Source organism: Pollachius pollachius (genome assembly GCF_949987615.1).
Source record: "Pollachius pollachius genome assembly, chromosome: 3".
Lineage (NCBI taxonomy): Eukaryota > Metazoa > Chordata > Actinopteri > Gadiformes > Gadidae > Pollachius > Pollachius pollachius.
In genome coordinates, this window is record NC_136936.1 from 37,647,325 (window position 1) to 37,659,457 (window position 12,133).

The 12,133-nt window shown below is 43.2% G+C and overlaps 2 protein-coding genes across 2 annotated transcripts in view; both read left to right on the forward strand.

The window, feature by feature from the left end:
* Positions 1 to 3,436: 3,436 nt before the first annotated feature.
* Positions 3,437 to 5,064, forward strand: mid1ip1a (MID1 interacting protein 1a). The gene has a single exon (XM_079731873.1). It carries the CDS (start codon positions 3,724 to 3,726, stop codon positions 4,255 to 4,257), a length of 534 nt encoding a protein of 177 aa, XP_079587999.1. The 5' UTR covers positions 3,437 to 3,723; the 3' UTR covers positions 4,258 to 5,064.
* A 770-nt stretch (positions 5,065 to 5,834) lies between these two features.
* Positions 5,835 to 12,133, forward strand: part of LOC307072570 (cyclic AMP receptor 2) — a gene marked incomplete at its 3' end in the record, with an annotated part of 32,805 nt that continues 26,506 nt past the window's right edge. Inside the window, 5 exon segments of the mRNA XM_079731912.1 lie at positions 5,835 to 5,966; positions 8,135 to 8,187; positions 8,563 to 8,617; positions 10,761 to 10,817; positions 10,981 to 11,041. Of these exon segments, the coding sequence (XP_079588038.1) occupies positions 5,886 to 5,966; positions 8,135 to 8,187; positions 8,563 to 8,617; positions 10,761 to 10,817; positions 10,981 to 11,041 (307 nt within the window). The 5' untranslated portion in view covers positions 5,835 to 5,885.

Below are 12,133 nucleotides of genomic sequence, written 5' to 3' on the forward strand. Positions count from 1 at the left end.
AAATTGTGTTACCGTACTGTATTCGGCGAGACATTTCTAATGTTAAATCAAAAGGCATTTTAATATAACGTGCTGTGATGGTCCATTTCAAATGCAGCATGCATGAGCAAATAGCCCACTGGTCTTTTAAATATAGTGGAAATATATAGAGCACATCATATGGCATTTGATTTAAAACCCCAGAGAAAGGTAGAGAAAGAAAAGGTGTCTTAATTAAGTCTATTTACTTGAAGGCCTACAAACCCTTCTTTTAGATTTAATTAGGCTGCACGTATTTAATGCCCTTCGTCAAGACCTAGTCCTACCTTATTCCAAATATCACAAGTTAAAGCTGAGACGTTCTATTTGATATGGCTTTTTAAACCTTTTTCAATAACAGGTTACAATTTGCCTCAGTGGAGATCAAGTCTAGACGCCCTTGCAAAAAAAGATCACATAAAGTTCGGGGAAATCTTTTTTGCTTGCAACAAATCTAGACGATCAGGCACTGATTATGTTTTCATAGCTTTGTCGTTTGTCTCTCGTTCAGCTTCTTTTTTTTTCAGAATGACTTTTATAGGCTATGGTGCTCTTTACTTCCTGCAATGTATTCTGTTTAAAGGGAGATACAATCTCATCAGGTTGACATGCAAATTTCAATAGGGCTGGGCCTATTATGAAAAACAAATGCTAGTATCTCCTCAATGAGCTACACTGTTATAAAAGACCTACCGGTTCTACACAGGCAAGTTGTAACGACATGCAAAGAAGCAGCAATTTAGCCCGCTAAATATCTTTTTTACTTCAGCTTTCTATGAAGAATGTAGTACATGAAAGAGCATTTTCATAAAGAGATGTGTTTGATTGTGTGATTGATTCAAACAAAAGACATCCCTTTGAACTAAACCCTTTTGCAATAATTTACCCAGGCCTCCATTCAACTAAGTAAACCTAAGTCGTGCTCATTAGTACTTTCCAAGTTCAACATCAACGTTTCTCTCCAAAGGTTATAAAGGGAGAACCATGGCTGTAAAGCAGCACAACTTACACGACACAGTACCATTTTATATATATATATATATATATATATATATATATATATATAACATAATACGTTTGGTAAATACGCCAATTTCACCTCACTCCAGCGATACCCAAAAATAAGCTTTTCAACTTATTCCTGTTTTGGTTAATGCTAATAATAAAATGTGCAGTTTTGCCGTAACACTGCACAGCACGTGAGAACCGGAAGTGAGATTTGATCTCCCCAGCTGTGTCTGTCCTTCATCATGTCACGGCTACTGCCGTCAATGTTGTTGTTGTTGTTATTGTCAGTGCATCTGTTCCAGAACGACGCTGATCTCAGATGGTGCCCACGACGACGGTTGACGGCTCACATGTTCCAGGAACACGCACACCTCGTGTTGACAAGTTACCAGAGTTCTCACTCGGGCTGGTGATGGTATGCACCCCCACCTCCCCTCACCACCCACCTAATCACACACTTACACACACAGATTCACACACTAACACACACACCAACAAACCCACACACCAGCACACACACACACACACAGACAAACCGACACACAAACACACACACACACACATACACTCAGATATACACACTCACACACATACCCTCAGACACCAGCACGTCTCGAGGCCTGTGGGACGATGATGACATCAGGCGTAATCGTCAGATGCGTAGCTCCTTATATGATGGGCTGTCGAGAGACATTTCCCCAACAGATCCCGGGTTCCTTTGTCAAAACTGAGATGCCAAGAGTGTGTTCGTGCATGCATGTCTGTGCGTGTTAGGAAGGGGGCGGGGGGTTGGCTAGTGATGGACTCTCCCTGGAGAAAAAAACATTGAGTGTGTGTGTTTTTGTGTGTGAGTGTGTAAGAGGAGAAGAGGGGATGGGGGCAGGGGTCTTTGAAGGAGCGGGGGCCGTGTCTTCAAAAGAAGCGGGCCTCTTTTGGCCTCGCCGTTCTCGGCTGAAGGCATGGCGGAGGCCCATGGCCCCCTCCCCTGTGGCTCCCCTCTCTCACTGAAACCAGGCTAACCCCGTCAGGGGCGAGCGGCGGAAAGTGAAAGAGGGTTTGCAGCAAACCTGCCCTGTTAAGCGACATTGATTTCAAATAGTTTGGAAGTTATGCAAACGATGACGGATGGCCCAGAGGGAGTCACACAGAGCCAACAGACCCACCAAGCCAGTTTGGTGATCGGCAGGGACGCCATTCTCCTCATTCCTGTTCTTGTGAAACCTCTAAACCAGGGAGCATAAACAATAACTTCCGGTACACTATGTCCTTGCATTTTTTTTGAGGTGTTTGTATAGCTTGCACGGTTTCTGTCCGACTGTCGAACTTTACTTTCAGCCGCCTTTCTGCCCTCTCTCTCTTTGTCTTCATGGTCTCTCCACCATGGCTTCCCTATCAGACCCCCCGTAAGCACAGCTCCCAGCCCTGTTTCTTCACTCCAAGTTATTCTGTGGAGCAGGGAGCCTTTGCCTACGAGTCAGAATGAGTGCTGACTGCATTGCGCTCAAGGTCTCGAAAACAAGTTAACTGAAATGTTCAAATGCCAGTTAGACGCAAACAAGTTGACCATGCAGCAGTGGTTGGTATTTGTTTACCACTACATCCCCCACCTATTTACAGGCAATGAGTGGGGTGTCCTATATCTTACAACATGCCCGTAACACATGTGTTATAACCAATATAAACCTACATTTTTTCAACGATAACAACATATTTAGAAGCTTCCCAAACCATAGCTGTATATAACTGTAACAGGAACATTAACGATACAATTAGTTCACATTTCCATTGCACACCACCCTATATGCATATATTCATAAATCCCATATCTTTCTAAATAAATGAATATTAATAAAAACCAACAAACAGTACCCTGTACTTGGGTTGGGAGGTAAAGAACGTGGTTTCTGTCGTTGACAGCTGGTTCATAGAATGTGGTTCGTTCTCATTGGTCAGAGCCTGGGTTTGTCCCGCCGCCGAGGCCTGCATGTGGCCATCTGATTTGCTGGACGAGACGTCTAAGCAGTGGGCCGATGGCTGGCTCATGAATATTCATGACTCGGCGCTCAGCTCAGAGGCCTCGCCCTATCTTGTTGGGTGGCTCATCGGATCAGAATGAGGAATGTGATGATGCAATTTCCATCAGTTTTGTCTGTATTCCCTTTATTCTAGACAGGCTTACGCTGGGACCGACTAGAGGGTTTGGTAAGTTGTGAACAGTTGCAGGAAAGTCACAACAAGTGTTATTTTGGTAATTTATACATCGGATTGGACATGTTGAGTGTTGTCAACTAAGGCTATGCCGTTGTGTGCTATTTCAGGTCATCGCCACAGAGAAAGAAAACCTCGACAAACAGGTTTGGGGGACCGCCCTTCAACGAAACCCACGCTCAGCTATAAGAAGAGCCGTCCTACTTCCTGACCGGCAGAGAAAACGAGGGCACGAATAACCGCTAGTGAACCCAAAACAAAACATCGCGGAACTATTAACTCCGCTCGCCCGGAAAAATCACTTAGCAACCAATCTTTACAGCGGCGCTACGAGCCACGAGCCGCTTCTTTAAGCCGATTAGCAGAGAATTAGAGCAGCGCGAGCGCAGCGAAAACAAAAAAGAAAACATCACCCGGTGCATCAGACAAGGCAACCGGCGTCTTTGATCTCACTCGACTTCACCAAAGAGCAAGACACACTCTTCAACCATGCTGCAGTTGTCGTTGTCAGAGACCCCCAAGCAGAAGAACTCCCTGTTCAACGCCATGAACCGCTTCATCGGAGCCGTCAACAACATGGACCAGACGGTCATGGTTCCCAGTCTGCTCCGGGACGTCCCTCTGGACGAGGACCGGGAGATGAGCGCCGCCCTCAAGACGGACATGGACGAGGAGGGTGACATGTACAGTTACTACCAGCTGCTCAAGTCCATCCGCAGAGACATCGAGTGGGGCGTGAGGCGCGCCGCCGAGGAGGAGGAGAGGCGGATGGAGGGCATGGAGATCACTCGAGTGATCACCCGCGTGAACTCGACGACGTCGCTGGCGTCCACGTCGTCGTCGTCGTCCACGTCATCGTCGTCCGAGGAGGAGGATGAGGAGGAAGAGGACCTGCAGAAGCAGTTCCAGTTCCACCTGACGGGGCTCCACGGAATACTGTCCAAGCTGACCGTGCAGGCCAACTCCCTGACCGACCGCTACCAGCAGGAGGTCGGTGTCGGTGTCGGAGGATGGGGGCACTAAACTCCAGTCAACATCCAAGGACACTTCCTGTGGGACCTGGACGTTGTTTCCCCGAGTCATTGTTATGAGGAATCTATATGGCAAAGGGAACATTATAGCAGGTCATGTTGCAACTACTGATGAAATGTATTTATTTGAATGGTGGTAAAGCAGTCCTGTCTTTAGGCCTATGCGGTGTTGGTCTGCGCTGTGGTATACAATGGTGTGGATACTGGGAGAAAAAAGAGTTGTGAACTTAATTCCCAGGTTTCATTACCCAATATGCACTAACGTTAAGGTGTTTGGCCTTTCACTTACAGCTAAAATACATATGTATACATTCAACATTGTATAACATATAACCTCACACTGTATTCTGTTCTACTTATTTCAAACTTGTCTTTTTTCGTAGTGAACTCAAAACAACCTTGTGGAACACCCAACTTGGGTAGACTGATGAAGGACTTGGTTTCTCTGATGAAACCAATGATGTCAGTGTTTGATGGACATGTCCGAGTACAAAGTCACTACTTTCTAAATCAGTGTATGTCTATAAATTGTGCCTGCGTGGAAGGAGGAAGATGCTGGCTTGCCGCCTATGATCTCCCGTTGGCCTGCATGATCAATGATCTGGAATTAACAGAATACTCTGTATGCACAGAGAATAATGATGTTATCCATGAGATCTATTGTTGCCTTTTGCAATGACAAATGTATTATTTTGTTTTTTATTATTGGAAATGTGTTCAAATGTAATATAAGAAACAAAGCTGCTTGCTTATTTTGTACTCAAAAGTATTTCTGAAATAAACATTTTTTTAAAAGCCATTTTGAATATCTGTTGTTTCTCAAGATCAGCTATAAGTATAGTAGACGAGTGTGCAGTAGTATAAACTCTTTCATATCATATATCATTTTAATTTCAAAGGAGAATAGGCAACAAGTTGATCCCATGGGTCTATAGAAAATATGAACAGATAATGGAAGTTATAGATATCTCCCTTGTCAAACAAGTTTTGTGACCTCAGAAGTGGTTAGTAGTAGTGGGTGAATCATTGACTCAGTGTAACAAAGGTAGGACCAATTCTTTATATGGCAGGTTGGCCTCCCGGTTGGATGATTTCTCCCAAACAATGAGAAAATTTAATTAAGAGGTGGGTGCTTAGTCAGACCTGTACATATGTTGTGGAATGCTGATGACTATTAACTTTTTTTTGTTTAACTAATAGTCATTAACAAATTCCAAAAGTGTTAGTTTCCGGCACTATCCTAAGTAATAGACCATTACAAAGCACACACAACCTAATATCTTTGAGAAACACAAGACAATGGTTTGGTTGAACAAGGGGATCCTTAATCTCATGACCAACTGTAGTTCTCTAAACAACTGATAGATCAACTAGGATTCTCTCAATAATACATTCACCTAGATTAAGTTATTTGTTTTAAATATGAATTCAAAGTCCCTATCCAAAAGTCAGCAGTTAGAGTAGTCAAATTGCATAGTTCTGGAAGGACAGACGGTACCGTTGTCGTTTCACATATAAGCCTCCTTTCTGTCCCTCGCTGCGCACTGTAGGAGCAGGAAGAAGTGCTGTAAAATTTTAAAAACATTGCATGCCTGTCCTCTTTGAGATACAACCATTAGAATGGAGGGTGAAACTACAAAGTTGCTTAATAACGGCTCACGCTGCATATTTTTCAATACAGATTCAGACGACTATCGATGTGTAAGTAGCGGGAGAGCAGTTTTGTTGCTAAAGTTAGCCCTTCGGCTAGCAGAGATTTCTAGCATAGCTTGCCTGTTCAGTTCCAACGCCCTGACGAACTATTTATTTCCTGTTTAATTGATGAACAGATTCAATGAAGCCTATTCATCGGCATAGTTTGGCGTGGACATATGCTTTGCTGACAATCTGTCAGGTATTAATGATAATTAAAAAGTTTTGTTTACGTTGTTCGCGACGGTAACGAATCAAAACTAGTGCAGAACTAGCGGTTCATCCGTTGTCAGTGTCAACTTAACACAATGTTTAGTGGGGCCAGATCATAGCAATGTGCACAGAATTGTCAGTGTTGGGGTTGTCTCGCTGACGGAATTCAGCGAGGCAACAGCTATTTAGAGCACTGGTCGTAAAATGAATATACCTGATAATGGCCTGCTTTGTTCACATGGATTGTAAACAAAACAGGATGGATTATGTATGACACAGAAAATATATTGTCTGTGTTTGTGACTTGAGACATATAGGTTTCGTGTTTTATTCAGAGTGCATACAAGTAAGGTTACCCAGTAAGGTTGTCCTGCCTAAACACATAAACTGTCAAACGACCAGATGACAACCAGTTTCTCAGATATAGTGTGTGTGTTTCATCTCCCGGTCCTGTGTTTCATTGCATTTAGTTATTGCATTTAGTTAATCACAATGTTTTAACTACTCAGATTTCTCTACCTGTAACTTCTAAAAACAAAAAGTGTGGGAAACTGAAATCAGTTAGGTTGCTGCCAAGCGGTTGGTCAGATGTGTAACAGCAATCCACACAGATCAGCACTATAATCATTAAAACATATTTAGAATTTTCATTTTAATTTCAAACCAACAATTTCATCAGCCACGGTGGCAGGTAGCCACTAACTTTCGGAAACTGAACACTACATTGGCTGCTTTAATGTTGGACCCTGATCCAATTATTTGCTTATGACGCTGGATACTTGAGTAACCCTATTCAAGTCATCCAATTCTATGTAGTTTGTCTATTATAATTTAAAAAAAGCAATTCTTCTGTTGAATAAATCTGCCCAGTGTAAGTCCTATGATCAAAAGAAAAAAATAGGAAATTGTCAATGTGTTTGATATCTGTTCATATCTTATTTTGTTCATACTTATTTTTTATCTTGCCATGTTACCAAAAGACAAGAGAATAACTTAAACGTTGTGTCCCAAGGTCTGAAAACAATTAAACAACAATGGTCATGTGTTTTATTTGTTCTGTTCTTTCACATATGGATTGAGCGGTATTGGTGGGTTGATAAGATAAAAAGAATATAGGCTTGCTGTCCAGAGTGTAACACCAGTTACTTTTAAAGTTGTTGCCTATCCCAACTGTCCCTCGGATCACCCAGTCCTGTACACACAAATACACTTGTATAAACTTCCCCTACAAGTCTGTCTTCTCATTTACAAAAACAAACACTGATCCTTCAGGGAGATAACTTCTATCTGTGTGACATATAGCCTACTAATTTTAGACCGCCTGAACTTCACAACAACATAGTTAGAATTGCATGCAAGATGCTGCAACGACAGACCCCTTAATTTAGAATGAATCATATGGTTAAGAAATCAACCTGCTATTCACCTTGCTCATCCTCCTTATTCTCTCGCTCTGTCCTTCATTTTCTGTTGCTAGGAAGGGTTACTATGTGTCACTTTGTGGTACTATGTGCTATGCAAAGCATCCAAAATAACCTGCTTTTGCAAACATCCACTAGGCACCTTGTAACTGATGTGTAATTAAACTTGCCTCACTGTTAAAATATGTCAACATCATTCCTCTAGATCTTTTTCAGAAAGGCCTAGAGCTATCCACAGCCAAACCAAATTTTTCTTTTAAGGGATGGTTGGCCAGGCCAAGAAGTTTTGTTTTAAGGGATTATTGACTATGGAAATATTTACACATTATTTACCTCAGGATGACTCAGTCTCGGATGCATTTACCCATCTTGCACAAAATAGCCTCAAAGCAGATTGGAAGACGTTTACACTAGTGTACAAAGAATTTCTCGTCCTGTGATCAGGCTAGGAGACATTCCCATGATCCTAGATTGTTAATTATATACCTGCCACAACACCTGGTCCTATGGAAGAGGCTAATCTTTTGTTTGTCTGGTTTGCAGGTGGTGATTCTAACGGTGAAGCGAGCAACGGGCACCTTCTCATTAGTTGGATGGTGGGTATACAGACACACAATGTAGTTCAAATGCTAAATTAGCTGCTGAATATTTCAAATTCTTCTTCATTAAACTATTTGGAGTTTGGCCTTCAGTAGTGTATGACAAATATTAATATTATTCAAACAATGTTTAAGCATCACAATGTTCCCGCTTAGAGACCCGTAGTTTTTGTATTGCTTACAAAACAGTTGCAAAGTATGCTTTCATTGATCTCCACTCTATTTATATGTGTTATTACTTAGGTTGTTTTAGTGTAGGTTAACGTCATGTGTTAAAAACGAAGCCATCCCTGCAATTAAACAGACCTGTTGCTCTTTCTGTGTGTGTGTGTCTCTCTCTCTGCCTGCAACGCTGTCTTTCTGTTTTTCTAGCTTTTTCATGCTGTTTGTCATCTGGTTGCTGCGCAGGTATCAGTCTTTGGCTCAGGTAAATCATAGGATTTATTTATACGTACCAATTTCAAAGGCATTGTGTGGGTGTGTGGGTTCATGTGTGCTTGAATGTGTTTTGCCTGCTTCAGAGCCATAAGAAATCTGCTCAATTAGCCACGACAAATCAAGGCATAATGGAACACAATTAAGAATGCACAGATTAATCAATCAGGCAGTTAATTGACTCTTGGCCTGTCTTTGAAAATCAGCGCTGTCTTTTGTTTCCCCCCCATGTTATTAAGATGTTATTTTGTTCTTGGCCACACACATGTATCTTTATTAGTTAATCATTCCTCTTCATGCTATTCCAATGCTTCCTTTATCCCGTGTAATTCAACTGAGAAAGAGCAGTTTTGGCCAATCAGCATTTTCGATTAGAGGTGCACATGAGTGGAACACAATACCATCTTACATTAGAGACATGCAAACATATTGCACATTCAAATTGAATCGAAAGAAGTGGCTAATCGTAACGAGACCTGTCAACATTGAACAAATTAAACGTACTACCACACTGCCAACTACTCTACCTATCTGTTTTATCTGTTGACTGTCATATGTTTACCCTCCCTTCCCCATACTGCTTTGCTTTCTTTTATTTTATTCTAGTTTTTTAATTTTGTTAATTTTGTTTTCCATTTGTTTGTTCTACTTTTAGTTTATCTTTTATGTGTTTTATGGCCATTTGTTTGTTATACCTTAAGTAAATGTTTTATGTGTAATGGGTCATTTTATCTGTTGACTTATAAAGAGATGTGTGTATAGCTCTTTTAATTCTTGTGTGTATAGTTATTTTTTATTTCTTGTGTGCATAGTTCCTTTTGGTGCATCTGGCCTGTTAACATCGGCCCATGGACAATAGATGCAAAATATTTATTTTGGCTAATTAATTATTATATATTATTATGACCTAATAATAAAAAATAAATTAGTAAATATTGTAGGTTCATTTATTTAAATTCTTCTAAGGTCTTTGTTCAGTGTTTTTCCACTTATGCAGATGAGTGTGTGTGTGTGTGTGTGTGTGTGTGTGTTTGAAGCGTGTCCAGCCGGTCTGTCAGGTTGGGCGGAGTTCGCCGTTATCCTCCTAATCTGAAGTAAATGACAGCTTAGTGTGCCGCTCCGACGGATCCTATTACCCGCCGGCCGGCCCTCCTTCACCGCCGGGGTGCAGGCACGGCTGCCTCGCTCGCTCCTCCTCCTCCTCCTCCTCCCCTTCCCACCACACCCCCATAGCCCCCCCCCCCCCCCCTCCCCACTCCCTCACCTACGTCCCTTTGGAAAGGTTATCCGTCACTCGATAGTCTTTAGAGCTCCCCCTCTGCCCCCTACCTCCCCTCACTCTCCTGCCCTCTCCTTTGCTCCTTCTCATTCCCCTTCCCCCCCCCCCCCCCCCCAGCCTAGGCGGGGTTGTTGGGACACAGATCGATCAAGGCTAGTCCTGTGTGTGTGTGTGTGTGTGTGTGTGTCCGTGTGTGTGTGTGTGTGTGTGTTTGTGTGTGTACGCCCATCACTCTATCGCTCTCTGGCCGTACGAGAGCCTCTGTGGGCAGATTTCTGCCGGCTGCAAACCAAATACCATCTCCCTCCACGCTCCTCAGGTGACCCACTAGCTTATCGATTTCTTCCCAAAATGAGGTTTCATTGCAAAAGTAAAAAGGGAGTTCAAAATAAAACAGCAGCCGTGTGGTGAAGTGTTTCGCGGGGTTTCGTCTTTATCGTGGTGAAGACTTGTATTTATATTGGCTGGAGATGCATGTGTATGGCTGTGTATGTGTGTTGCACGTCCTCTCTTACTATAATCTACAGGGTTTCATGGAATTACCCATCACGATTATCAGTTATTTTATGCCTCCTTTCTGCTCTCCTCCCCTCCCACTCTCTCTTTCGTTTTCTGTATCTCCTTTGCTCTTTCCCTCTCCCTTCCCTCTATCTAATTTCTTTATTTAATTCCGCCGACATTTTGCCTTCTCTGTGCTCCTGCAAACACACACACACACACACACACACACACACACACACACACACACACACACACACACAGACACCGAAACTCTCTATCTCACTCTTTCTCTCTACCTCCCTCCCTCCCTCTCTCTCTCTCCCCCCCACCTCCCTCCCTCCCTCCCTCCATACAGAAGATGATTCTTAGCCTGACAGTAGCAGCCTTCTTTGACAGCGCAGCATATGTCATGGTGAGTCACTCCTGTCTGATTCCACGCACAAATGACAGTCACGCACTCACACCCCCATCCTCCACACATATAAACACATACTCCCATAGAATTGCGTTTCTAGTTCGGGACATGGGAAAAATCTCCCGAATGCTCTCTCTCTTTTTGCCGTCTTTCTTCCCAGGGCGAGTCCCATCCGGAAGGCTTTCTGTGCGCTTTTCAGGGGCTGTGGCTCACTTACTTTGGTAAGATAAGATGCAAACACACACACACACACACACACACACACACACGCGTCATACACAGACACGCACACGCGGACACACATCCACAAACACACATGTGCACATGCCAACATGGCACTCTGCTCCCCAGCCAAAGACAGCCGGGCCATGCTCTAGGAAATGGTTGTCATTAGGCCAGCTCCGTTGCGTTTTCTAGCGCTCTTTGCCCCTGTTACCCCTGACGCGCCCAAGCAAGCAAGCCTCGTTAGACGGTCGCTAATGAGACAGTGACACGGAGCTGTATGTGTGGAGAAACAAGGGCACCCTCACTCACCTACACACTCAACACACTGGATTCCTGGATTTGTGTCTATGTCTGTCATCCAACGTTAGGATTAAGCTCCCCACCTGCTCTAGCCAAGGTTACTCCCCTTGCAATTTATCTGGTAACACAAATCAGTGGTTTGTGTAATAGCACGTCACGCGACACTGTGACAATCTGATGCGCAAAGTAATCGTCGTGTAAGTCGTTAAAGCTGCGCCAATCACAAACGTTCCCTATTGACAAATCGGCAGAATAATGTGTGCCACCCAAAAGCTATCACAAATGTCCTCCTGGGGCTCTGTTTGAGGAAATAGAGGGCTTCCCGTTTCTCCGCCCTGTCTTGTAACCAGCCAAATTACAGCATGGTCGCATGTCGCCATATGTTACCAAGAACACAGCGTTCAAGCTGTGTTGTGCAACAGGGTGGCGACCGTCGTTGGGCTTTTGTTTGTTTGCCAGACTCCTTCAGAGTAAAGCCTTGCAGCCCTACAGCAGTCAGACAATTCATGCCGTTTTAATTTATTCTCCACGGGATGCGTCAGTGCAGTATGCCAATATAATAATTTCACAGCAATGCAAAGAAATGTAACTTATTTTGACATTTTGACACACATAGGTCGATTACCTAGCCTGGTGATTGGACTGTTTTTTTTTTTACCAGGGCTTGGGAATGTAAACCCTTTAATGGGTCAGAGATGCAACAGTTGATGCAACAACAGGGTGTTGGTACACGGGTCGGAATCATGGACTTTGGATTCCGTATTGAACGAGATGGCATCAGACAGCTG